The sequence below is a fragment of the Dendrobates tinctorius genome, unplaced genomic scaffold (assembly GCF_039654945.1).
Source record: "Dendrobates tinctorius isolate UK_male_01 unplaced genomic scaffold, ASM3965494v1 ptg000015l, whole genome shotgun sequence".
NCBI lineage: Eukaryota > Metazoa > Chordata > Amphibia > Anura > Dendrobatidae > Dendrobates > Dendrobates tinctorius.
The window spans coordinates 8,344,699-8,372,500 of record NW_027361683.1 but is presented as its reverse complement, the minus strand read 5'-3'; the positions used below and the strand labels follow the sequence as shown (position 1 = coordinate 8,372,500).

The 27,802-nt window shown below is 47.5% G+C and overlaps 1 protein-coding gene across 4 annotated transcripts in view; it reads right to left on the bottom strand.

Annotated features, from left to right (window-relative positions):
* MEAF6 (MYST/Esa1 associated factor 6) overlaps positions 1–26,657 on the bottom strand; it is a 51,235-nt gene extending 24,578 nt beyond the window's left edge. For 2 of the 4 annotated variants that reach the window (XR_012227276.1, XM_073562455.1), the window contains exons 1-2: positions 26,497–26,657; positions 13,432–13,547 (exon numbers count right to left, since the gene is read on the bottom strand). Coding sequence is in view for 2 of the 4 variants with exons in the window: in XM_073562455.1 (XP_073418556.1) it covers positions 13,432–13,547; positions 26,497–26,586 (206 nt within the window). In the remaining 2 variants the exon portion in view is untranslated. The remainder of the gene's footprint in view (positions 1–13,431; positions 13,548–26,496) is intronic. The other 2 variants (XR_012227277.1, XM_073562465.1) reach the window with 2 other exon arrangements.
* Positions 26,658–27,802: the final 1,145 nt, after the last annotated feature.

Genomic DNA, 27,802 nt, shown 5'->3' with positions numbered 1-27,802 from the left:
AAAAAAAAAGACCACCACAGTTATGAATTGTTTTAGAGCCGCAAAACCGTAATGACCTGGAGAATCATACTGGCAGGTCAGTTTTACCATGTAGTGAACATTGTGAAAATTTGGAATTGTTTCGTGCAATTTCAACACAATTGGAAATTTTTCCCCAAATACCAGTGAGTGAGAAAATGAAAGTTGCCATTCAAACACAACTTGTCCTGCAAAAAAACAAGCTCTCATATGGTAACATGGACGGAGAAATAAAAATTCCTGATGGCTTTGGAAGAAATAAATACAACCCAACATGTTTATGACCAGGCCAAATTTTAGAATTCTGACCACAGTCATGTTATGTGGCAATAACTCTGGAACGCTTAAGCGGATTCCACAGATTTTAAAATGTTTTCTCGTGACATATTGTACCTCATAATAGTGGTAAAAAGGAGATTTTTGTGTACTCACCGTAAAATCTCTTTCTTAGCCTCTAATTGGGGGACATAGAACCATGGGTGTTATGCTGCTGTCCACTAGGAGGCGACACTATGCATAATCTGAAAAAGATTAACTATGGCTCCTCCTCTGCAGGATACACCCCTGGACGGCGTCAGCCTTCTCCAGTTTTGTGCAAAAGCATTAGGAGGAACGTAACAAACAACAAAACCAAGCCTGTAAGAAGGCTACTATGTACGAGCTCAAAGAACAATATGAGAACTCAACCGTAAACAACGGCCCGTAAGGGCAACAGGGTTGGAGCTGTGTCCCCCCAATTAGAGGCCAAGAGAAAGATTTTACGGCGAGTACACAAAAATCTCCTTTACTCTGTCGCCTCATTGGGGGACACAGAACCATGGGACGTCCCAAAGCAGTCCCTGGGTGGGAAGCAATGGACGAATATTGTGCTAGCAGCAGGGCTGTGGAGTCGGTAAGCCACAGTTGCGACTCCGACTCCTGGATTTTATCAGGCTCCGACTCCGGCTCCTTCATAAATGGCCAATTCATAACAACAAATTTAGTAATCAGACCACTTAGAGCAAAAACTACATTTATTAGAATACAATTAGAATATAGCAAATAACTTTTATAAACTTTTCTAAACTGTAAGTAAATATGCAATAAACACTTTTATGCAGTTAATAAGAAGAAATCTATAAATTTGTCCTCAGAAAAAGTATTGCCTCTGTCAGATCCTCCTTTATGGATGCCCTCAAATCTGATCTAATTATTTTGAGAGCAGAGAACAACCTCTCTACACTAACTTGTGTTGGTGGCAAAGCAGTAGCCACTCGGGCAACATCTCTGACAATGTCAGGATACAGAGGAATCGCTTGTTGCACTGTTATTTTTGATGAACGGTCAAATTTCTCAATTTCTTTTAGTGCACATGAAAAATTCTGCTGAAATGTACTGGCTGTGTTCCTTGATGGGGATGACTCTTCTATGCGGGAACGCTTTGCACGGTCCTTGTGATCCAAATATTTTTCGAAATTAAATTCTTCATCAGTTGATGATGAGGGTGAAGATGTGGCAGGACGACCAAATTCTTCTTGTTCCTCCTGACTGTTCTGCAACCCTTTCATCCTTACTGCTATTTCAAACAGAGCTTCTTTTCCTTTACTTAGCTGTTGATCATCTAGAAGAATCCGATGCATTGGGTCTACATAAACAGCTGCCAAAAGAATGTTATTTTGTAATAGTAGCTCCTCTCTGCGTTTCATTGATGTAGCAATGCCACTTGCAATTAACCCTCCTCTTTGGGACAGGCAAAACATCAGGTTCTTCCACTCCTTTAAGAAAATACCTGGAGTTAAGTCCTCTGCTTGTAATTTTTTAGTCACTGTAAATGGGTGCTCTAGCAATTTTTCCAGCTCAGTCACCTGATTCCACTGACTTTCATTTAGCGTCAGTTGAGGGTTAGCCATGTCTACAAGAAAGGTTTTCAGTTCAACCAAGCGCTGAATCATTAAGTAAGTACTGCCCCATCGTGTGGCTTGATCAATAATTGCCCCTTTTCCAGCACGTCTCTTCAAAATTGAGTCAACTTTAGGGGTTCTGGCAACAGTAGCCAATTTTCTCACCTTGCCAATCAGTGCAGCAGCATGTCCTTCTTGCAGACTGTCTCTTATAGCCAGCTGTAGCGTATGCACAACACAGCGCATGTGATGAATGAAAGAACATATTGACACAGTTTCAACAAGATCATCTAAACTATCATGTTGCTGTTCATCTGAAGCAACTTCAGTTTGCTCCTCAGTTACAATACTGTGTTCCTCTATTTCAAACATTTCTGTGTCTGTGGACCCAGAATGTTCTTCTAGCTGCTGGTCACAATCATTACTCTCATTCATTAGCTTAATAGTACTTATCATATTTGAAGCATTGTCAGTTACGACAGAAAGAACTTGCTCTTTTTTAAGTTCATAGTCTTGCAGAACCTTTTCCACCAAGACCTGGAGAAACTCACTGGTGTGATGAGTTTTGGTGTCTTTTACTGCCAATGTCTTGGTAACTATTTCATTTTTATCACAAACAAATCGGACATTGATGGCAAAATAGTTCACTCTGTGACGTGTGCAGGCATCCATTTTAACAGAAAGCGTCCCTTGAGAGTTTTTTTAAGTTCTTCCTTTTGTTTAAAAGCTTCTTCGATTACTAATTTTCTAATACTCTCTCTCTCCAGAGAAACACCAAGCTTGCGGGCCATTTCCCCATTCAGACACATAAAAGCTGGTCGTGAAAATAATGAAATAGGCACACTATCCTTTACAACAAGCTCTATGATCTGTTTTTTAAATGTATCTACTGTCATTGCCACAGTAAACTTTGTCACTGACAAAATATCTTGCAACTGATGGCTGCAAAGTTCTCTGCTCCTTTGTTTGGCTGGAAGAGCTGGGCACTGGTTCATTGGTTTGGATGTAGTCTTTCTCATCCACTGCTTTCAGTACTTCTGGATGAAAGCGCTGTAAATGTCTCTTTAGATTAGAAGCTCTGGTAGGAGCATTTTTATCTTTGCCTGAATATGCACTCATCTTGGCTTCACAGCATTTGTTTTCGTCTGGATCATTTGTCATACACTGACAGACATAATGTTTTCTATCTTGAGTGATGGTGAAATGTTCAAAGACAGCTGATTTAATGTGATGCTTCTTTGACATTCTCAGGTTTTTAATTCTGCATTCACAATCCAAATGACAATTGTTTTTCCTAAAAACAATTGTACAAAATTATTGCCAGGTCGTACAACTGATATAGTGGTCAGTAATACTGTTATTATTCCTCATGTACTCACAGTTAACTGATGCAAAGTTTGTTGAAAGGATAATACTTCTTACAGTCTTCCTCTTCTGAGTAGCAGGCAGCTGTAAGATGCTTGGAAGACGCACACCTAGTATGATCTAGTCTAGAGGAGGAGCTTTACTACTAAGAATTTGCAACACATTTTCACTTTCAGTTTCATACATTGTAAGTAGGGGGGTTGGGGCAGCATGAGGTTAACCAAGTATAAGATTAGATAAGGGCAGTGGAGAACAGTGACACACAAGAAGTAAGAAATGTCTATCTCCAGCAGAACTGCTCATCACTGTTGTTCATAGTTTGGTAGAACATATATATTTGAGTAACATTTATAAAATTCATATGAAAGTTCAATTATGAAATATTAATACATTTTTTTTTTTAAAGCTGGAGTCGGAGTCGGTACATTTCTACCGACTCCAACCAAAACTAACTCCGACTCCACAGCCCTGGCTAGCAGGTCCCTAAACTTGTGGCACTGCCGCCTGCAGAACCCGTCTACCCAGGCTTGCATCCGCTGAGGACTGGGTATGAACACTGTAGTATTTCGTAAACGTGTGTAGGCTAGTCCAAGTGGTCGCCTTGCACACTTGTTGTGCCGAATGGCCTAGGAGGCCCTTACTGCCCGCGTAGAGTGTGCCGTGATATCGGCCGGAAGAGGAGAATTGTTAAGGTGGTAAGCCTCTTGTATGGTGGACTTGATCCACCTGGCAAGGGTAGCTTTGGAAGCCAGCAGACCCTTGCAAACGCCTTCCGGAAGAAGGAAAAGGGAATCAGACTTCCGGAAAGGTGCAGTCCTAGACACGTATATACGCAATGCCCTGACAAGGTCAAGCGTATGCAGAGCCTTCTCCACTCTATGAACTGGAACCAGGCAAAGGGATGGCAGTGAAATGTCCTCATTGAGTTGGAAGTTGGACACCAACTTCGGAAGGAAGGATGGTACTGTATGGAGAACCACCTTGTCCTGGTGAAAGGCTAGGAAAGGCCGTCTGCATGAGAGCGCTAGTCAGTAGATAAACAGACGCACTCAAGTGTGGATTAATCTTGCCAAAAAATCTTGAAGATTGTGAAATTTTTGGATTTTTATTTTATTTCAAATACATCAAATAGTGTAACGCCTGGACCTGCTCCCATGCCATCAGCCCCTGTTTGGGACTTCTGAAAATGCTCTAATTAATCTTTTCCTTGACACTACTTGAGTATGGTTTGAGAAAGGCCTCTTAGTAGGTCGAAACGTAACCATAGTATACTCATATCCTGGATTACGATAATATACCCACATTTTGGATATTTCTTTTGTCTGCAGTGTTACACTATTTGATGTATTTGAAATAAAAATCCAAAAATGTCACAAAATCTTCAAGATTTTTTGGCAAGATTAATGCACACTTGAGTGCGACTGTTTATCTACTGACTATTGTTTGTGGACCCTCCACGTACAGTCAGCACCTATCTCCACAGCAAGAGTGCGCGTCTTTCTTCTTCTGCATGAGAGCGCTGACAATTCAGACACCCTGCGCAGCGAGGTGATTGCCAACAGAAAAAAAAAAAAAAAAACACTTTCTGTGACAGAATGAGGAGTGGGACTTCCTTAAGGGGTTCGAAAGGTGGTACCTGCAATGCTGTCAGGACCAGGTTGAGGTCTCACGTTTCCAGTGGACGCCTGTAGGGGGGAGCTAATCGGGAAACTCCCTGGAGAAAGGTCCTTACTTGCGGCTTGTTAGCAATATGCCTTTGGAAAAGCACTGAAAGCGCTGACACCTTGCTCTTAAGTGAGCCTAGGGATAGCCTGGCGTCCAGGCCTGATTGAAGAAAACTGAGTACCTTCGGGAGGGAATAAGGGAGTGGGATCTGTCCACAAGATTCGCACCAGGTAAAGAAAGTTCTCCAGGTACAGTAATAAATCTTGGCGGAGGCTGGCTTCCTTGCCCTGATCATGGTGTTAATGACATCCGGTGAAAGTCCTGCCTGGGTTAAAACCCAGGTTTCAAGGGCCACGCCGTCAAATTGAGGGCCCTAGTTCTGGTGGAAGAACGGGCCTTGTGACAGAAGATCGGGACGGTCGGGAAGACGCCAGGGGCGTCTGCTGTAAGTTGTACGATGTCGGCATACCATGAACGTCTGGGCCAGTCCGGCGCGATCAGGATGGTTGGAACTCCCTCTTGTTTGATCTTCCTCACGACTCTGGAGATCAGGGGGAGGGGGTGGAAAAATGTACAGAAGCTGGAACTGGGTCCAGTCCTGAACCAGGGCATCCGCTCAGAGTGACCGCGGGTCGCGTGTCCTGGCCATGAAATTGGAGACCTTGGCATTGAGATGGGATGCCATTAGGTCCACGTCCGGAGTCCCCCAGCGATGGCAGATCTGGTGAAATATTTCGGGATGGAGAGACCACACCCCGAGTCCATTCCTTGTCTGCTGAAGAAGTCTGCTTCCCAGTTGTCCACACCCAGAATGTGGACTGCAGAGAGTACCGACCTCGTGTCTTCCGCCCAGTGGAGGATATGTGCCACTTCTCTCATCGCCTGGGTACTGCGGGTCCCGCCTTGGTGATTCACATATGCTACCGCCGTGGCATTGTCCGACTGTATCCTGATGTGAGAGGCTGCCAGCAAGTGATGAAAGGCTCTCAGTGCCAGGAAGATGGCCCGAATTTCCAGGATATTGATGGGCAAGGTCGCTTCGATTGGTGACCACTTGCCTTGTGCCCTGTGATGTAGGTGCACCGCACCCCAACCTGTCATACCTCTGGAGTGTAGAACGCCCATGATCTTGGTAAACGTTCTTGGAGCCGTGGCATGGCCGAACGCGAGAGTCACGAACTGGTAGTGGTCCTGGTTGATCGCGAACCTGAGAAACCGTTGATGGGCGGAAGCAATTGGTATGTGCAGGTATGCGTCTTGTATTTCTATGGAGGCGAGATATTCTCCCTGCACCATGGACGCAATGATGGACCGAAGGGACTCCATGCGAAAATGACGGACCTGTACATATTTGTTGAGCTATTTTAGGTCTAGTATGGGCCGGACGCTGCCTCCTTTTTTGGGGACTATGAATAGATTGGAGTAGAACCCCCGGAAGCGTTCGTTCACTGGAACCGTTACTACGACTCCTGCTTGAAGGAGAGAGGAGACCGCTTGGTGGAAGGTACGAGCCTTGTCTGGTGGTTTTGGTGGAACAAAGTGGAAGAACCGGTTCGGTGGACTGGAAGTGAACTCTATCTTGTATCCGGAAGACACTATTTCCCTGACCCACCTGTCTTCTGTAATAGGCAGCCAGACTTCCTGAAAGAGTAGAAGTCACCCGCCTACTGGTGGGGTGTCTTCTGGAGTTCGTGAGTCATGATGAAGCGAAGTTCTGCGGTTTTCCTCCCTTGGGTTTCGCTTGGCCTGCTTTAGACTGCCAGGTCCTATCCGGCCTCTGCGCCGCTCGTGGGTTGTCCCTGCGTGGAGAGCGGTTACGATTTTGTGCTGGGCGCGAGACGGACCAGCTCGAAGAATTCCGAAAGGACCGGAATAGTGTTTGGTTCCGCCGTTTAAACGTGCGTTTAGGTCTCAGCTAAGGGAGAGAGGTACTCTTACCCCCAGTGGCGTTGGATATCATTGTGTCCAACTTTTCACCAAAAAGACATCCACTAAGGTACGGGAGATGCGCGAGGGACTTTTTTGAGCCAGAGGATACGCCATATCGTGATAGCGTTTGCTGCTATCCCTGCTACCCGTCTTGCAGAGTCCAGGGCTGCATGAAGCATGTAATCTGCTACCTCTGCTATTTGAACCGCATGGTCCGAAAGCCCGGGATTTGAAGCTTGAAGACCATCTTGCAATGTTTTGTCCCAGGCCAGAATGGCTTTGGCCGCCCAGACTGAAGCGAACAGGGGAGCCAGAGGCCCCTGCCGCTTCAAAAACTGAACGAGCCATGCGTTCTACCTGCCGGTCTGCTGTGTCCCAGAGGGTTGAGCTATCCGGTAGTGAGAGTAGGGTCTGTGCTGCTAGCCTAGAGACTGGGGGGTCCTCTTCGGGTGGATCTGTCCACCCCTTGGTGTCCTTCTGTGGGAAGGGGTACCTCGCTTCCAAATATCTGCGATTGGCAAATTTCTTCTCAGGCTGGGAAAACCGCTTAGTAAGTATCGTCTGAAACTCCGGGTGATTAGGGAAGACCTTAGGTGGTTTTAGGACACTTTCAAAGGAAATCTTGTGTTCTGGGACTTCCGGGGTTGGATCAGATTTCCAGCACCCGATGGATGGAAGAGACTATGTCCTCAACTAGCACTGTATTGCTAGGGGGACAAGGTACTGCAGACCTCTCCGTTTCGTTGTCTGAGTCTGAGTCACAGATGCCTTCCGAATCCTGCGTGTCACTAAGGCGTTCCCTGGTGGGCGAACTGGGGTGGAGGTCTCCTGTGGTCGGGGATCGCTGTGGGGATCTGCGTTGTCTGTCTCTGCTAGGGGACGGTCTAGGTGACCTGGAATCATGGTGTCTCTCCCTGGAAGGAGATGACCGTGTGCTATGGGATGACGCAGATGACCATGACCTGTGGGTCCGCTTTCGTCTGTGTGTCGGAAACGGCATGTTCCCGAGACAAGCTGTCCTTTTGCTGGGTAACGTTCACAGCCGAGACATGACCCTGCAGAGCCTGCAGCAGTGTGGAGGTTAGGTTATCTATGGACTGTGTCATAGACTGCGACATCTGAGTAGCCCATTCCGGCGTGGTAGCAGACGCTGGAGCATTGGTAGAGGCTTCCTGGGTTTCTGACCCAGCGTTTTGGATGCAATCCCGGCAATGCGAGTACGTGCTCCCACTGGGGAGGGTGGTTTTGCAGGCTGTGCAGAATGCATAAAAACAGTCCTGTCTGGTTCTCTTTCTTGAGCCCGGCATAGTGCACAGAGGCTGACTATCAGGGACCGTACAGGGGTGCTACGCAGAGGAAACCTATAGGAGAGCCTTATAGGTAATATGGATTCACAGCTGAGTAAAGAGAACCCAGCTGTGATCTTACCCCACCAGTATGCCCCTAGGTCCAGCGCCGACAAATCACAGTCCTGTGCCCCCCCGGAGACTGCTGACGTTGCTGTGGGCATCCTGACAGAGATGGCTTGCATACAAAGATGGCCACAGGGACGCTGAGGAGAAGGGGGCGCAGGCAGTGGCGTAGCAACTGTTTGTGGCGCCCGGGGCGGTCGAAAAATTTGCCGCCCCTTTGGTTGTTGATAATCCGGAAGCATCCGAGGAGCCCATGTATGGTCCATGGCGCACACAGACAGCACACTGCCCAATTATACGCCTGTCTGAACAAGCCCTTATTGTGTGAGAAAAAAAAAAAAAAAATGGTGGTCAAGACTGATTGTGATCTAGATACATCACCAGTAAGTTTATGCACCTCAACATTTCAGACACACAGACTCCCCCCTCTCTACCTTCATGTCTGCTGAAGCATTATTACAGTCACTGACTGACAATGGCTGCATATAACATCAGATGTACACATGTGTAGCTTAACATAGGGGCAGGCAATGGGGGAGCAGGCATTGGTGACAGGCAAGATGAAAAGTAGAAGGACGAGCAGCAAAATAAGCAGGATTGTCAGATGGACAGCAAGCAGAAAAGGCTCAGGCACCAGTGAAATGTAGAAAAGCAGGTAGCAGAATAAAAAAAAAAAAAAAAAAAAAAAAAAACAGGTACAAGTAACAGGCAGACAGACACCAGTGACAGACAAACAGGCAGATATGCTGCGCACTGACATTGTAAAAGTAGAAATAACAGAACAAAGATAAGAAGTGAACAGCAGAGTGACTGGCAGTCAGAACAAGCAGGCAGGAGGATAGACAGGGTAGGCACTGGTAATTGGTTGGATGAAAAGTAGTAGGGCTGGCAGCAGAATCAGGATAAACAGGTGCACAGCAGGATGACAGACAGGACAGGTAACAGCTACAGTGAAAAGCAGAGAAGGAGGTAGCAGAAAAAAAAAAAAAAATCAGCAGGTGGACAGAAGAGTGACAGGCAGATAAGGCAGGATAAGCATTTGGACAGTGGGGTGACATGCAGATAGGCAAGACAAGGAGGTCAGGAAGGGAGGGAGAGAAGCAGCAGACAGGTATAACAACCATGAGTCCAGGCAGGGTGACAGCACTATAAGAGCCAGGGGCAGGGTGACAATGCTATGACAGGTAGGGTGACAATGCAGTGCAGGCAGGGTGACAGCCAGGATGACAGGCAGGGGTAGAGTGACAGTGCGGTGACGGCGCCGTGACAGGCAGGGTGACGGCGCCGTGACAGGCAGGGTGACGGCGCCGTGACAGGCAGGGTGACGGCTCCCTCCCCTCCTCCTGCAATCAACAAGTCAGAAGTGCAGGGACACAGTGCCAGACAATAACAAGTTTGTGCCCCCCTCCGTCACCTGCAGCAGCACGGAGCGCACGGCTGCCATTACCTTAGCAGGGCAACACTGCCATCCCTGGGGACGTGGCTGCTGCCGCCTCTGGTGCTCTACAGCTGCTTTGGGCACTAGGGCAGTTGTGCTGCAGCTGAGCGTAATCCAGCTCCCACTTCCTCCATGATCTGCACAGAGCCAGGCAGGGGTTAGCCAGGGACAGCTAGTCAAACCCAGAGAAACGGATGAAGCAGGCAGCAGCAGCCTCCCCAGACACACGGCCAATAAATACAGGCTGGCAGCTCCAGGCGCTTGGCAATCGATTACAGGACAGTGCACTTGATCCGCTGCTCTAGTCAGAATGTCTCCAGTGATCTCAGTAGCTGCACCGTGCCTCCGCGCATCTCCCACAGAGGAGACGAATTGCTGCTGCTGCCGCGCCGCCCCCACACACATGCCGCCTGGGGCGGACCACCCCCCCCACGCTATGCCACTGCGCGCAGGGCTATGTAAAAACGCTCCCTTTCTGCCTCGATCCGCCCCTTCTATGACGCTATAGAGTGTCATATTCGTCATCCGGGGGGCGGCGGCTTCAGCTAGTCCAAAGCCACGGTCTAAATTAGAGTCCTGATGCCCGGGGGGTGGATCTGAACCAGACCCCCCTGGATTGAGAGACAGAACAGTGGTGGGGCCAGTAGCGATAGCGGTGTCCGTATGAGGGGTCCCCCTGAGGCGCTATGGAGCCGATGCTGCCGCAGAGACAGGGGCGCAGGGAGCCCTGTCTCTGAATGAGCCATGTCTGCCTGCACTCTCCCCCGGCCCCCACAGGAACCCGCAGCGGGGCTGGAGTCCCCGGCTGTTTAAGCTGTAGAATGCTGCCTTATATAGGCCCTACCTGAGGTGTCTCAACTTAATGCCCCCAGAGGGGGATTAAGGAGGGTACGTCTGTCACCATCAGGGGCCTTCACCATCGCCTCGACCTCAACCCAGACCCCAGAGGGGTTGGGGAATTAGGGGGGGGGGGGTCTCGACTTCGAGCCAGTACCTGAGGGACTGGGGAAGGAGCAACATGGGGAATAGCCATCTCCACTTCAACTGGGCACCCCATAATAGGGGGCCGAGGAAGGAGCCATGCCGGGAGTCTCGCTGAAGACCCACTTTTCTTCATCTGTTTCTGTCGTAAAAAAAAAAAAATATATCTTCAGGTGTGCCTCCTTGCGACACTACGCAAAAACTGGAGAAGGCTGACACCGTCCAGGGGTGTATACTGCAGAGGAGGAGCCATAGTTAATCTTTTTCAGATTATGCATAGTGTCGCCTCCTAGTGGACAGCAGCATAACACCCATGGTTCTGTGTCCCCCAATGAGGCGACAGAGTAAGTTACTTGATATGACTTGCGTTTATTTGTGAAAAAAAAAAAAAATGAAGTCTGGAAAAAATTTTGCAATTGTTCCAAGTTTTTTATGCGCATAAACCAGAGTGAGGCTGTGTGCCCAAGTTGTGTCGTTTGGGATCACACTTATCCGGCGCTCTACGCTAGTGACGCAATTCAGATGAAACCCCGAAGGATCCACTCACTACATAAAGCAGCAGAGTTACTCCGGACTGTCCGACCTCTAATTAGCATTGTCCTTTTCAAAAGTGCACAGAACTGTGGCGGATCGCTCTTTTATGCACCCTGGTGTAGAGCGCAGGATAAATGTATGCTGAGCCTTACTGCGATCTTTAGAAGGCAGAATGGGGGGGAGGGGGAGAGACAGCAGTTCAAGAATTGGTTTTATTTATTTTTACTCCATTCCTCATGCAATATAAGTGATTAGGTGACTATTCTTTGGGTCGGTGCGATTACAGCGATGCCAGATTTATATTGATTTTTTTTTTATGTTTGGCAGCTGTCACACTCTAAAGGATGCTTCTTATTGCAAAACCTAAATTTTTGCAATGCCATGTTTAGGCAACTATAATTTTTCCATATTTTGGCCCACAGAGTCATGCGAGGTCTTGTTTTCTGCGAGACGAGTTAATGGTTTTATTGGTACAGTTTTCAGTCACAACAGTTTTTGATCGTTTTCTATTCACATTTTTGGGAGACAGAATGATCAAAAGCCATCAATTCAGGATTTTTTTTATGCCACTCCGTGTGTGGTAAAATTGATAAAACAGCTTTATTCTTCGGGTCAGTATGATTACAGCGATACCTCATTTATATTGTTTTTTATGTTTTGGTGCTTTTACACAAAAATATTATATAGAAAATATAATTATTTTTGTATTGTTTTATTCTGAGAGCTAGAACTTACTTTTCCACCGATTGAGCTGCATGGCAGCTTGTTTTTTGCGGGACAAGATGACGTTTTCAGAGATCCCATTTCTATTTGGTCTTTTTCATCACGTTTATACCACTTTCTATTGGGTGGTACGATGAAAAAGCATGGTTCCCCCCCCCCCCCACACTTCTCTATTTTTACAGTGTTCACTCAAAGGGTTAACTAGTGGGACAGTTTTATGGGACATTATATATATACACACACACACACACACACACACACACATATACACTATATATAAATATATATAGCGCGACTGGTCATGTGATTGATGGGCAGTATGTATCAGAGGTGGGTGGCCCTGTGATGGAAGCCTGGGTGTGTTTTGCTCAGCAAATCTATGGATGAGAGTTTTTGCTATACATTGGGAGGCTTCCAGGTGACTTGGAGAGATGGGTGGGCAATTCCGCAACTTCCTGCTGCAGGAAATCCGGAAGCAATTCCTACGAAAAACTAGCGTTTTGCAAGCGCAATTAGCTTGCAGAATGCTAGCGTTTTCCAAGCAATCTGTAGCATCGCTTGGAAAACTGATTGACAGGTTGGTCACACTTGTCAAACATAGTGTTCGACAAGTGTGAGCAACTTTTTACTATTGAGGATGCCTATGCAGCATCAATAGTAAAAGATAAAATGTTAAAAAATAAAATAAAAAATTGTGATAGTCTTACCTTCCAGCGTCCCCCGCTGCGTTCCCAGGCCTCATCGATGCTCCCGGCAAGTCCCGTTACCAGCAATGCCTTGCGACAATGACCCAGCATCACGCGACAGCTACATCATCACAGGTCATTGTCGCAAGGCATCACTGGGAACGGGACTTGCCGTGATCATCGTTGAGATACGGGAACGCTGCGGAGGACGCCGGAAGGAGAGTATCACGATTTTTTATTTTAATTCTTTTTTTAACAGTGATATGGTACCCAGGGCCTGGAGGAGAGTCTCCTCTCCTTCAGACCCTGGGTACCATCCACACATTTTCCACTTAATTTGCGCATGGTGGGCTTAGCCACATGCGGAAAATAAAGCGGATCAATGCATTCCTATGTGTGCGGAATCCCCATGATTCTGCAAAAAGAATGAGAATGCTGCGTATTTTTCCGAGATGCAATTCCGCCACGGAAAAATACGCAGCATTAGCACAGCATGTGCGGAATGCCATTAAATACAATGGACTGCAGATTTTTAGCATTTACGCAGTGTTTTCTACGTGTTTTCGCGGTGAAAAAAAGCAGCAAAAATGCTAAAAATCCGCAACGTGTGCACACAGCCTAATGGCGTCACATGGAGCATTGTTCCCTCATGGAAATGAGAAAAAAAAAAAACAAAAAAAAACACACGAGACCATCAACGCTATTCAGCATCCTAATACAACCAAATACATGAGGTCCAAAGGAACATCCCCTCCTTGGCCCAGTAGCAGTACGTGACTGACACAGGCGTATGAACTTACTTTTGGTTTGTTAAGTAACGGTCCCAACCTCTGATGATATTTCCATACATTTGTGTATCTTCCAGGTAACTTCCTTCGAAAGCATAGATCTGGCGCTCTAGATTTGCCAACGTTTCCTGTAAAAACAAAGTTAATATCCATTCATTAATAACGAAAAGATGTTTCCTGTACTGCAGAGATGTCGTATCAGTGTTATCCCAGTAACAAAAGGTAGGTACCAAAACGGCAGACTGAGGGGGTCTCCAACTGCCACGACCATTCATTGCCATGCCAAAATAAGGAGCCGATGGTGTGACAAGAGAAAAAGGTTTCTCCAAGCTAGATTTACACTGGCCGACTATTGTGAAGGAAAGTTCCTCGGAATTATTGGGCAGGGTAAGCAGGCCGTTGATCCCCTAACAAACTAGTAAAATGCTCAGATGTCTGGAGCAATTATCTTTTTGCATTCTTTAGGATATGTGCACACTGAGTAAATGGATGCAGAGATTTCTGCACCTCTTGGCAGGAAGAATACAGATGCAAAAACACGTGTTTTTGGAGTGCTTTTTTTGACTGATTTAAGTCAAGTCCATGCTGAAAATGCAAAGCAAAACCGCACAGAAAATTGACACGTAGCAGATTTTCTGCACCAAATCGGCAAGTCAAAAATACTCAACGTGTGCATGAATGACACTTCAGGTTTCACTCTCTTTGCTGGCATCAGGTTTTGCTAGGAAATCTGAATGGCAAAAACGCACCAAGCCTGCAACCTGTACACAAGCCCTTAAAGTCATCCTTCTAAGAAGCACATCGTCCTTTGTAAACAGACTTCTTGCTGCCGAGAACCATGGAATCCTGTGTTCACAGAACGTTCGGTTACTGATCGTTCTGTGTGCATAGGTTGGCCTGTAAACATGCTATTAAAGGGAACCTGTCAGCTGGATTGTGCACTGTAACCTACAGTGTCAGGTCGGCGCCGGTATACTGAATAAAATGACATCTTGGTTGATGAAATCAGTCTTGTGGTTGTTATTTGCCATAATCCTTATTTTTAGTTTTTAGTTAATGATATGCTCGTGTCCTAAGGTGGGGTTCATGTATGTGGTGCTCTTGATTATACATGCATAATGAAGACTGCTGACAGGTCACTGATCCCTGACCGCCATTTTGATGAAGTGACATGTTTTGTTTTTTGTTTTTTTCAGATACACGCATTAGTATATTCATTAGGCAAACTAGGGGGCAGGTCAGTGAAGGGATCATTGACCTTTCAGCAGTCTGCATTATGAATAATCAGAATACCACATAAGGCGGGGTTTGAGTATGTGGTGCTCTGATTATTCATAATGCAGACTGCTGAAAGGTCAATGATCCCTTCACTGACCTGCCCCCTAGTTTGCCTAATGAATATACTAATGCGTGTATCTGAAAAAAAAAAAAAAAAACATGTCACTTCATCAAAATGGCGGTCAGGGATCAGTGACCTGTCAGCAGTCTTCATTATGCATGTATAATCAGAGCACCACATACATGAACCCCACCTTAGGACACGAGCATATCATTAACTAAAAACTAAAGATAGGGATTTTTGTGTACTCACCATAAAATCCTTTTCTCAGAGCCATTCATTGGGAGACACAGACAGTGGGTGTTATGCTGCTTGCCACTAGAGGACACTAAGTAAACCAGAAAAAACGTTAGCTCCTCCCCTGCAGTATATACCCTCTCGCTGGATGAGATCTCCAGTTCAGTGAAAAAAACAGTAGGAGCTTAAACAGTCAACAGTAACCATAACCATGTCAAAACCTAAGAATGCCACAAATGAGCCAGCAGGCTAAACAGGGCGCGTGCTGTGTCCCCCAATGAATGGCTAGGAGAAAAGGATTTTACGGTGAGTACACAAAAATCCCTATTTCTCCTACGCCTCATTGGGGGACACAGACAGTGGAACGTCCTAAAGCAGTCCCTGGGGGGGGGGGGGGAGCATACATCTGCTAATACCCCATGTACCACTGAGTCAACACTGAGGTACTGCCAATTCCAGGATGCGTCTGCCGGGAGCTGCATCCGCAGAGGCCTGAGAATGAATTTGGTAAAGTTTAGTAAAAGTATGCAGACTGGACCAAGTCCCAGCCTTGCAGACCTGTTCGGCCGAGGCCTGGTGCCAAATTGCCCAAGAGGTGCCCACTGACCGAACAGATTGCGCCTTAATCCCCGCTGGGACAGGCGCATTCCTGAATCGCTGAGCGAATCCACCTGGCTACCGTTGCTTTTTAAGTGGCTAGGCCCTTCCTATGCCCGTCTGGAAGTATGAACAGGGCATCTGACTTGCAGAAGGGAGCCGTCCACGAGATGTACCGACTCAGCTCCCTAACCACATCCAGGGTGTGGAGGGCCTTCTCAATGCGATGGACTGGCGCCGGACAAAAAGGAAGGCAAAACAATTAACTCGTTGAGATGGAAAGAGGAGACGACCTTGGGCAAGAAGGACGGGGACGTCCTGAGAACTACCTTGTCATGATGAAAATTCAGGAACGGAGAACAGCAGGACAGGGCTGCCAATTCCGAAACTCGTCCGATTGACTTAATTGCCACTAGAAAGACCACTTTCCAAGAGAGGACAGTCAAGGACACGTCCTGCAGCAATTCGAGAGGAGCCTCCTGTAAGGCCCCGGGAACCAGGTTAAGGTCCCATGATTCCAATGGCCTTCTATAAGGAGGCGCCACATGGGAAACTCCTTGAATGAATGTCTTGACCTGAGGATTGGTGGCAATTTTGCGTGGGAAAAGCACTGACAAGGCCGAAATTTGGCCCTTAAGCGAGCTAAGCGCGAGGCCTGATTTTAATCCGGATTGAAGGAACTCCAATATGGCCGGAATGGAGAACACCAGAGGGGATTGACCATGAAAAGATGATTTTCCAGGTGCGGTGATGAATTCGCCTGGACACAGGCTTCCTAGCACTAATCATGGTGGAAATAACGTCGTGAGAGAACCCAGCCTGTGCTATAATCCAGGATTCAACGGCCACGCCGTCAAAGACAGGGCCCCGGAGTTCTGGTGGTAAATCGGGCCCTGAGAAAGCAGATCTGTGCGATCTGGAAGTTGCCAGGGGACGTCGGCGACTAGTTCTATTAGTTCTGCATACCATGCTCGGCGCGGCCAATCTGACGCGACTAGGATCACTGGTACACCCTCCCCTCTGATCTTCTTGATGACCCTCGGAAGAAAGGGAAGAGGGGGAAAGATGTACAGGAGCCGGAACCGGTGCCATGGCAGAACTAGGGCATCCGCTCCGATGGTGCATGGATCGCACAATGAACCGAGACACCTTGCTGTTTAGTCTGGAGGCCATGAGGTCCACATCTGGTGTCCCCCAACGATGTCAAATCTGCTGAAAGACTTCCGGATGAAGAGACCACTCTCCCGAGGCAATGCCTTGGCGACTGAGAAAATCTGCCACCCAATTTTCTACACCCGGGATGTGAATTGCCGAGATGGGCGAATGGTTGGTCTCGGCCCAATGGAGGATGTGACTCACTTAGTGCATGGCCATCCTGCTCCGGGTACCTCCCTGGCGGTTGATACACGCTACAGCTGTGGCGTTGTCGGATTGGATTCTGATGGGGTGACCTGCGAGGAGATGGTGGAAACTCCGTAGAGCAAATTTGATCGCTCATATCTTCAAAATGTTGATGGGGAGACGCGACTCTCGGGTCGACCAACGACCCTGTGCCGTGTGGTGACGAAAGACCGCACCCCAGCTGAGAAGACTTGCGTCGGTGGTTACTACCAACCATCTTACTGGGAGAAAAGACCTCCCTTGATTCAGGGAGGACCTCAGTGTCCACCACCTGAGGGCTTGCCTGACCCGCAGGGACAGAAGGATCCGACTGTCCAGGAAGAACGGGTTCTTGTCCCAAACTAACAGCAACGCATGTTGTAAGGGACGGAGATGGAACTGTGCAAATGGAACTGCTTCCATCGCAGCACCATCTTTCCAAGAACTCTCATGCTGAAACGAATGTGGTGAGAAGCTGGTCGGGAAAGAGTCCGCACTGCCTGGTGTAAGGCTTGCGTCTTTTCTGGAGGGAGAATGACCAACCCGCGGGAAGTTTCCAAGATCATTCCTAAAAAGGAAATCTGCTGAGCCAGTTTCGGGGGAAGACTTTTCAAAGTTTATCTTCCACCCCAGGCGCGAAAGTGTATTTACTGTTATCTCCACGGATTCCTCGCAGGCTGGAAGGACGGACCCTTGATGAGCAGGTTGTCCAGATACGGTAACACCACTACTCCCTGAGAGTGGAGAATGGCCATGACAGCCGCCATGACCTTGGTAAAGACCCTGGGGGCAGTGGCGAGTCCAAAGGGCAAGGCAACGAACTGGAAGTGTTCCTCGTGAATTGCAAAACGCAGGAACTGCTGGTGGGACGGGCAGATCGGAATGTGAAGGTAAGCGTCCTTGATGTCGATGGATGCTAGGAACTCTTTTTCCATGGAAGTGACAACCGATCGGAGAGATTACATTTTTGGAATCAAAAAGGTTTGACTAAAATCCTCTGAACCTTTCGTGATGAAGGACCGGAATGATGACTCCGTCCCTTAAAAGAGCCCGAACAGCCCGAAGGAAGGCTCGTGTTTCCCTTGGGGGGGGGGGGGGGGGGGGGAGGGAGGAAAGGAAAACTCTATCTTGTATCCGGAGGACACCAGCTCCCTGGCCCACTTGTCGTGTACGACAGTGAGACAGGTGTGGCTGAAGGAAAGTAGGCGACTGCCTACTCTGTCGGTGTCTGCCGGATACCGCAACAAGTCATTGGGTAGATCTATGAGATCTGGCTCCCCTAGATCCAGAAGCCCTAGGCCTGGGTTTCCAAGAGCGGTTAGGTCTGTATGAGACCTGGGAGGCTCTGTCTCCACGCGGGGACGGACCTGATCCGGAAGAGAAGGTAGAGGAGGACCAACCGGAATTGTTGCGAAAAGATCGAAAGCGCATCGGCTGTTGGTTGCAAAATGGCCGAACAGCCTTTTGTTGAGGAAGGAATTTACTTTTTTCCCCAGTAGCATCAGAAATGAGCTGATCCAGTTTCTCTCCAAAAAGACGACCCGTTTGAAAGGGGAGAGATTAGAGAAGTTAACGATCTTTTAGATGTGGCATCCGCCCGCCAGTCGCGGAGCAATAGGGCTCTTCTAATGGAGATCGCATTAGCGGCAGTTTGAGCAGCGCAATTGGCGGCATCAAAAGAAGCGTCCACTACAAAGTCCGCTGCGTGAATTATCTGCCTGGCGACAGTGGTTGCATCCGGAGGAAGATTGGTGCCCTGGAAGGAAGTAATCAAGACTTCTGCCCAAGCGGCCATTGCCTTAGTGACCCAAATTGCCGCGAAAGATGGAAAAAGCGCTGCTCCTGAAGCTTCAAAAACTGAACGGGCAAGGTAGTCAATTTGACGATCGGAGGGGTTTCTGATTGAGGAACCCTCAGAAACGGATAGGAGCGTTTTTGAAGCAAGATGCGATACAGGAGGGGACTGTAACCAGTCCTTCATTAGGTCTGGATCAAAAGGGTATTTAGCCTGAGTACAGTCATGGCCAAAAGTTTTGAGAATGACACAAATATTAATTTTTACAAAGTTTACTGCTTCATTTTTTCTAATGTCAATTTGCATATACTCCAGAATGTTATACAGAGTGATCAGCTTAACAGCAATTACTTGCAAAGTCAATATTTGCCTTGAAAATTAACTTTATCCCCCAAAACACATTTCAACATAATTGCAGCCCTGCCTTAAAAGGACCAGCTAACATCGTTTCAGTGATTGCTCCATTAACACAGGTGTGGGTGTTGATGAGGACAGGGCTGGAGATCAATCTGTCATGATTAAGTAAGAATGACACCACTGGACATTTTAAAAGGAGGCTGGTGCTTGGCACCATTGTTTCTCTTCTGTTAACCATGGTTATCTCTAAAGAAACACGTGCAGTCATCATTGCACTGCACAAAAATGGCCTAACAGGGAAGAGTATCGCAGCTAGAAAGATTGCACCTCAGTCAACAATCTATTGCATCATCAAGAACTTCAAGGAGAGAGGTTCCCTTGTTGCCAAAAAGGCTCCAGGGCGCCCAAGAAAGACCAGCAAGCGCCAGGACCATCTCTTAAAAGTGTTTCAGCTGCAGGATCGGGCTACCAGCAGTGCAGAGCTTGCTCAGGAATGGCAGCAGGCAGGTGTGAGTGCATCTGCACGCACTGTGAGGCGGAGACTCTTGGAGCAAGGCCTGGTCTCAAGGAGGGCAGCAAAGAAGCCACCTCTCTCCAGAAAAAACATCATGGACAGACTGATATTCTGCAAGAGGTACAGGGCGTGGACTGCTGAGGACTGGGGTAAAGTCATTTTCTCTGATGAATACCCTTTTCGATTGTTTGGGACATATGGAAAACGGCTTATTCGGAGAAGACCAGGTGAGCGCTACCACCAGTCTTGTCTCATGCCAACTGTCAAGCATCCTGAAACCATTCATGTGTGGGGTTGCTTCTCAGCCAAGGGAATGGGCTCTCTCTTAGTCTTGCCTAAAAACACAGCCATGAATAAAGAATGGTACCAGAATGTCCTCCAAGAGCAACTGGGGGGGGGGGGGGTAAGGACGCTTTCTGGCTTAAAGAGTCCTCCCGGAGGGAGAATACAGCCTGGGTCAGAGACTCCACCGACCGTGACAGGGATGCAGCCCACTCAGGGGTACTAAACACAGGAGGCCTGTCAGCAGCGGCGGCGAGGGGCGATTAAGCGCAGGTCGGGGCGCAGTCCGTGCATAATGGATTAGTCTGTGCACTGGGTAAGACGACTTGCAAGTGGTACACACGGTAAAAAATGTAGTGTGCTTTTCATCAGCACGTTTAGCCTCCTTAGATTGAGACATAGCGCTCCTGAAAGGGTTAAACGGCAGAGTCTGTTTGCAGCTGCAGGGAATGTGCCGGGAAGGGGTTAAGCTTTAATCTGAGGGCAGATGCAGCTTACCCGGTTCTGTGCTGTGTCCCCTGGGAGGAACAGCAATGGCCCTACGGTGTCACCCGGTATCCGGCAGAATGCTCGACTCACAGCTCGTGTCCAGAGCAGACTGAGATAAAAACACATGGCCCCGAGATTAGAATTGCACATCTCGTCAGGGATGAGAGTCGCCAAGACAAGGGGCCGGCGATAATAGCAAGGGTGGCGCTATTCAAATTGCAGTCTAGTAGGCCGGAAAAGCCGGGGGCTAAATTTTTGAGCCTACCCGCTGTAGGCGCCGGGCGGCGCTATTGAAATTGCGGCCTAGGAGGCTGGGAAAAGCCAGGGACTAAATTTTTCGGGCTACCCGCGGTAGCGCCGAGGGGGGGGCGGTGCACCACTGCTGACGCTAAGTCAGCGCTTCTCCCGGGGGCCAGGACCCGACCCCATACCTCAACTCCAGTGCTCAGCGCTGTCCAGGCCATCCATGCAGGCTCTCATTCTCCTGGGCTGATGTAGCAGAGCTGGAGGAGTTCTTAAAGGGGCATGCTCAATCGATCCTCTCTATGGTAGGGGGATGGAGAGCTATGGGGCTGATTCAGGGCCTTCGGAAGCGCTGTCCAGTCTTCTCCATTCCGTGTGCCTGCCCTCATATCTGTGGATTATCGGAACTTTTCCCCCGGTCGTAAGGATCATCGCCATTATTGCCAGAGGAATCAGCCCCAAACGTCGCAGGAAAGTGTACGGGGAGGTATACTCCGCGTGCTTGCTTCGGGGGAGAGCGGGCCGTAGAAAGGAACCGTCGCCCCCTTCACTCCGTTAATTAAAAAATAAAAATTTACAGAAAATTCAAAAATAAAATCAAAACGGTGGGGTCTGAAAACAGACCCAAGTGCCTCCTACAGACACTAAGCATGAACTGGAGATATCTCATCCAGCGAGAGGGTGTATACGGCAGGGGAGGAGTTAACTTTTTTTCTGGTTTACTTAGTGTCCTCCTAGTGGCAAGCAGCATAACACCCACTGTCTCTTGTGTCCCCCAATGAGGCATAGGAGAAATAAGGATTAAAAAAGCAGCACGAGACAGATTTCATCAACCAAGGTATCATTTTATTCAGTATACCGGCGCCGACCTGACAATGTGTGTATGGTTACTGTGCACAATCCTGCTGACAGGTTCCCGTTAAGTGTCCACAAATTAGCAAATACGCAACTGAACAAGTGGTATTTACAGAGAACCTGTCAGCAGGATTTAGCCCTATAATCTGAAGGCATGGCCATAATGGCACTGTGATGTGAATAATAGGATATCCCCATAGAATGTAAGTCCGCAAGGACAGGGTCCCCTCCTCTCTGTACCAGTCTGTCATTGTAAATTTGTTTACTGTTAACAATATCTATAACTTTGTATGTAACCCCCTTCTCATGTACTGCACCATGGAATTAATGGTGCTATATAAAATAATATTAATAATATCTGCTTGCGCCAGATGAGCAAATCAAGATTTGGGCTCGGTGAAAATTTATGGAGCCGAAATCTCAATCTGTACATGCGCCACCTCCATTTTATTGAAATCCTGAACACAGGATGTCGGCGGCGCTGAATATTAAAAAGGAGGCAGGCCACTGAATAATCAGTGACATGTACAAGAAGCAGAAGAGGTTGGGAGGGTTGAAGAACCAGAAGACCATGCCCCCAACGTCCCGCCCTGAAGCACACAAGACATAATTTTATGAAAACTTCACAAGGTGAGTCTTCATCTGCCACTGTACGGATCCCTTCACATCAGGTATCAGACTAATCAGCATCACTGTTCTGCCTTCCTCCACGTATGACGCTGTGTGGATTCCAGCATACAGCTAAACCCTTCATCCACTCCCAGTAAAAAATACTGTATGGGTGCTTAAGTCTATATTTATTGAGATGATGAACTTGGTAACAGTGAACAACAATGGTGGATGATAACGGGTAAGAACTACAAAGAAATACAGTATATCAGTACTGGCAGATAAAACAACAGCAGTAATACAGGGTGCTATTACATTAGTAACAGGAGTATTACAGAGGTTGCACAATACAACACATAATGCAGTTAAGAGGGATATCTAAAGGCCCTTTTACATTTAGCGATGCACCAGCGATCCGACCGGCGATCCGACCCGGTCAGGATCGCTGGTGCATCGCTAAATGATCGCTAGTGAGCTTTCATACAGAAAGACCTCACAGCGATGCAGCAGCGACGCAGAGAACGATACTTACCATTCACACACAGCGATCCTGCGTCCTCCCGCTCGCCTCCACGCGTCGCTGGACGTCACAGCAGGAAGTCTCAGCAGGAAGCGCCCGACGAGAAATGGAGCCGGACATTCTCGCGCGATCAGCGATGGACAGCGGGGGAGCCGGTCGTTGGTAAATATCACACTTAGCGATATGACTAGCAATATCGCTATAACGTCACAAAACCAGTGACGTTTTAGCGATATTGCTAGCGATATCGCTTAGTGTAAAACCCCCTTAAAGCAAACTTAGGCTGCTAGCATTCAACTACCCTAAACAGAGATGCATCTATCTAACATGCAGTGCAAAGCGCATTACAACTAGCTGGAAAATACATTGCATCATATATCTCACTCATAAGACACTGCACAGTGGCTGCATAATGGCTAGCTAGCACACAGATACATTGCACAAACACATAACTGTATTAACCCTCACCGGAATCCGCTTGACAGAAGCAGTGATTTGTAGGGAGAGCAAGGAACACGTGTGTGTGTAACTCAGAGATACCGGGAGAAAATGGCAACAAGTTCTCTAGCCCCAGGGGACTGAAGGGGTGGCTCAAATCAGAACAAGATATTAAAGGGAAAGGCTCCTAAATCCAGGAACAGGAAAAGAGGACGACTAATGACATCTAAGGCCTCATACCCATTGGCGATTAAAAAAAGGTCCGATTTCTGGACTGTAAAAAAGGGTGGAGTGTTATGCCAGTGTCATGCGATTTTTAATATTTCCATCCGTTTTACATCCGTTTGCAATCCGTTTTTTTTTTCCCAGCAACTTTTTCTCGTCATTTACAGGACCATTTACAGTGTTCTATACCACAGAATGGTAATGTATCCGTTTAAAACGGATGGTCCGTTTTTTTTTTTTTAATCGCACCCATTGACGTGTATTGGCGAAAATCGCTGCAAATCGCAGGATGCTGCGATTTTTTTTCTCAGACCGATTTTGGATGAGAAAAAAAAAAAAAAAAAAAATCGCAAGTGAGATGTCACCCATTAACTAACATTGGCCACAGTGCAATCCGATTTAAAATCGGATTGCAATCGTCCGATTTTATCGCCAGTGAGTATGAGGCCTAAAGGTCATAACTGGAACAGCACTTATGAAAATACTTGCTGCACATAAATGGGCAGAACAATCACAATGCCTCTTTAATGCTGCTAGTCTGGTGGTATATGGCGGTGTACGCACAGATTTAGTGCGCTTGTCAAATTTTTTTTTTTCTGCACGAATCTGTGCCAAAACCTGCAGCAAAACCTGATGCCAGCAAAGTGAAGGAGAAACCTCAAGTGTCATGCACACATTGAGTATTTGATCTGCAGAGAATCTGCTGCATGTTAATTCTATGCATTTTTGCCTGAATTTCTCACCCATTATTGACAGCACTGGAAAAAACAAACAAAAAAAAAAAAAAACCCACAAGCAAAAACGCTGTTTTTGAGGCTGCGTTTTCCTGCCAAGAGATGCAGAAATTTCTACAAGTATTCAACCCTTAAATGTGGCAATAGAAAAAAAAATCCTCCAGTTCCCGTGATGATTTCTGGCTCGTATTTTCACTGCACCGAAAACTCAGCATCTTAGGCTGGGTCCACATTGCATCAGGGGGGTGCGTTTAATGCATCCATTACATAGCGGCATTAACACTATGTAACGGATGCGTTAACGCACCCATAGACGTCAATAAGCACATCGCTGACGCATGTCATAATCGGCATGCATTAGCGATGTCCCGTCATTCTGTGACGGACCCTCGTACGTGGTCTGCAGCATTCGAGGGTCCGTCACCGTTAGCGCAGATGGAGCATCTGCGCTAACACGATCGCGTTAGGGAGTAGCGTTAACGCAGTCCGTCAATGCTATGCGTTGAACCGCCTGCATTAACGCTATGTGAACCTGGCCTTACAGTTTGAGCAGAGTGGATGGGATTTAGAGATGTATGACCGCCTCATATTAATGGAGATGTTGCTGAGAAATGTTATATTTGTTCCTTTAGGTTAATGATTTCTTTCAGGCTCCGGGGTGTGCTGTGCTGTGAGAAATCCCTGGCTCCTTTCCACAGTGTAATACTTGCCCCCTGGAATCCTGCACCCCCCTCAGAAATACATACTTCAGCCTGCCTTCTGAGATCATCTGCGCAGGTGAGTCACTGTGACCTCCTTGGTTCCTAGCGATGACTATGAGGGTACGTGCACACGCTGCGGATTGGGGCGCGGATTTGGCTGCGTGGATTTTGTAAAATCCGCAGGTAAATCTGCAGGTCAAAAGACCTGTGGTTTTGCCCTGCGGTTTTTCATCTCCACAATGGAGGAGATGGCAAACCGCAGCGGAATCCGCAGAAAGAATTGACATGTCAATTCTTTCTGCGGTTTAGAAACCGCGCGGAAAAATCCGCACCGTCTGCACTGCGGATTTTAATATCCATAGGATATTATGGTACTGTACACCGCAGAAAAAACTGCTGCGGATCCGCAGCAGCCAAATCCGCAGCAGAATCCGCAGCGTGTGTACATACCCTCAGAGCACCTTATTGGTGTGCATGCCAGAGGCCTCAGTGACTTACCTGCACAGAAGATCCCTGAATGCAGTGTCCACAGAAGGCAGGCTGAGGTATGTATTTCTGAGGGGTGCAGGATTCCAGGCCATAACTCATGCTGATGGGAGGGGGTAAATATTACAATGAAGACAGGATTTTTTTCCAGGCCTGGAAGAAATCATTAACATAAAGAAAGAATATAACATTTCTCAGCAAGTACACCATTAATATGAGTATACAGGTAGGACTAGTTTAACATTTGTATCACCTACATGCCCATATTAATAGGTCATATAAGCTCCAGGCGGGGGTGACAGGTTCCCTTCAAATTGGCAACGTCAGTTTCTCTTGTGAGTACGTCCGAGTTTCATGTGCAGATTTTTCCCATAGACTGGCTTTAGATGTGGAAAAGCCATGAGCAAAAAAAAAAAAAAACACGCATGTGTTTTTACTGCATATATGCTGCAGAATCACACTAGAAAAAAAAAAAAAAAAACACATATACTCTGTCATACCAATTGCCAGGAACAAAGCAGGTAGCGAACAAAGCTCATTTATTTAGAATACAACATACAGAAAAGAAAAAACAGCGGCAGCAAAAATGGAAAAACCCTGTACTATAAAAAATAAATAAAATTTTTAATCCCATACTTAGATCACACACAAAAAAATCATAATTGTCATGTTAAGAAAAAAAAAGTGCGATCATGTATGTAACGCCAAAAAGGCACCAATAAAAACGACAGCTCGTTACGTGACAAACATGGCTTCCCATGAAGAGTTTGTACCCCAAAACGATGCCACCGCCAAACTACTCGTAGCCCCCCACAAATAAAGCCAAGCCCATTAAATAACTGCTGCCACAAAAGAAAAAAAAAAAAGTAAAAAAAATGTATTTTAACATAGGCAAAACTACCAGTGTCAAAGGGGTTAATGAGGCACCGGAGCAGCTCTACAGTACAGGTCTGCGCCCACCTCAGGAATATGCTGCCCGACCCCACATTTCTCTTTCCCGCCACTCCCGGCGTCCTACGCCGCACAGCGGCCCGGGGGGCGGACACGTTACTACGTAGCAGCCGCCGTATGATCGTATCGATTAACGCTCAGCCAGTGCCATTCCCACACACCAGTACGTCACGCAATGCACGTACGAAAAGGGTTAAACAGCTCAGTTACGCCATTTGCGTAACCGGCGTCTGGTGAAGATGTGGGTGCCGTGGTGTGAGGAATGAGGGAGACGCGTAAATGAGGCGCTTGGTGGAATACAGACAGGGGAGACAGTCGGCGTTACCGCTAGCTCTTGTTTCCTCTTCACCAGCTCGGCTAGTTCCCGGCGCGTATCTGGGATCTGCGGCGCTGTGGCCTTGTTATGCATCGCCATGATGGAGTGCGCGCAAGGAAGGAGGGACGAGGGGACTGGAGGTGGCGGCGACGAGCGGATATATAAGCCTGGCCCACCTCCTGTGCCGTGCAGAGTGAGCGCGCGACTGCTAGGACCTGCGGAGTGCGGCTGCTGTGTGAGCGGCACTAGCGACCAACCACATCATTCCACGCATTGTTAAACTGACCTGGAAAGAAAGAGCGGACTCCTGATTGGCTGCCCTAGATTCTCACATTGTGCTCACCACAGAGCAGTGTGGAAATTGCAGGGTCATGTAGGGCAGTGTTCACACTGACGGTCAATACCAGGTCATATTCCCCCCCGCTCCTGACCAGGCACACCTTAATTTATTTTCTGCAGTGTAAACAACTAAAATATTTTCTTGACTGAAAATTTTCCATGTATTTTTTTAGTGATACATGGGTCATAATTTGTAGGTAGTTTTTGAATTTACTTTTTTTGCCACTCTTGAGTGACATTGAGTGGAAATGAAAGGAGTAGTCTGGGTGCCGGACAAAAAGAAAAATTCTCAATCTGTCTCTCTCCCCCCCCCCCCCCCCCCCCCAAGCGGTTCCTTTAAATTTCCTCGTTTTGCGGATCCGTCCAAAAACGAATCCCGTGGCATCCGTTCACATCAGTTAAGAACGGATCCGCTTGTCCGCCTTTTTGGCGGATTTTAACTGACACAAAAAACTGAAGTGTGAAAGAGGCCTAAGACCGTAACCACTTGTGTAATTGCTTTATGACTGTGCCTAGATCTGCTTACATTACTTCCCATGAAGTTTCGTTGGAGGAAAGTCTCAAACTGGACATTACAGGAGAAAGGCCCTGCAGTCACTCCATCTTCGCTACTGACAGTACTCAGGCTACCACTGCAGTCACTTCTCTACATCCTTCCTGACATGGTGCTCCAGCAGGGATGCCACTGCTGTCACTTCTCTACATCCCTCCTGACTTAGTGCTCCATCAGGGGTGCCATTGCGGTCACTTCTCTACACCCCTCCTGACTTAGTGCTCCATCAGGGGTGCCATTGCGGTCACTTCTCTACATCCCTCCTGACAGTACTCCATCAGGGGTGCCATTGCGGTCACTTCTCTACATCCCTCCTGACAGTACTCCATCAGGGGTGCCACTGCGGTCACTTCTCTACACCCCTCCTGATGTGCTCCATCAGGGGTACCACTGTGGTCACTTCTCTACACCCCTCCTGACATA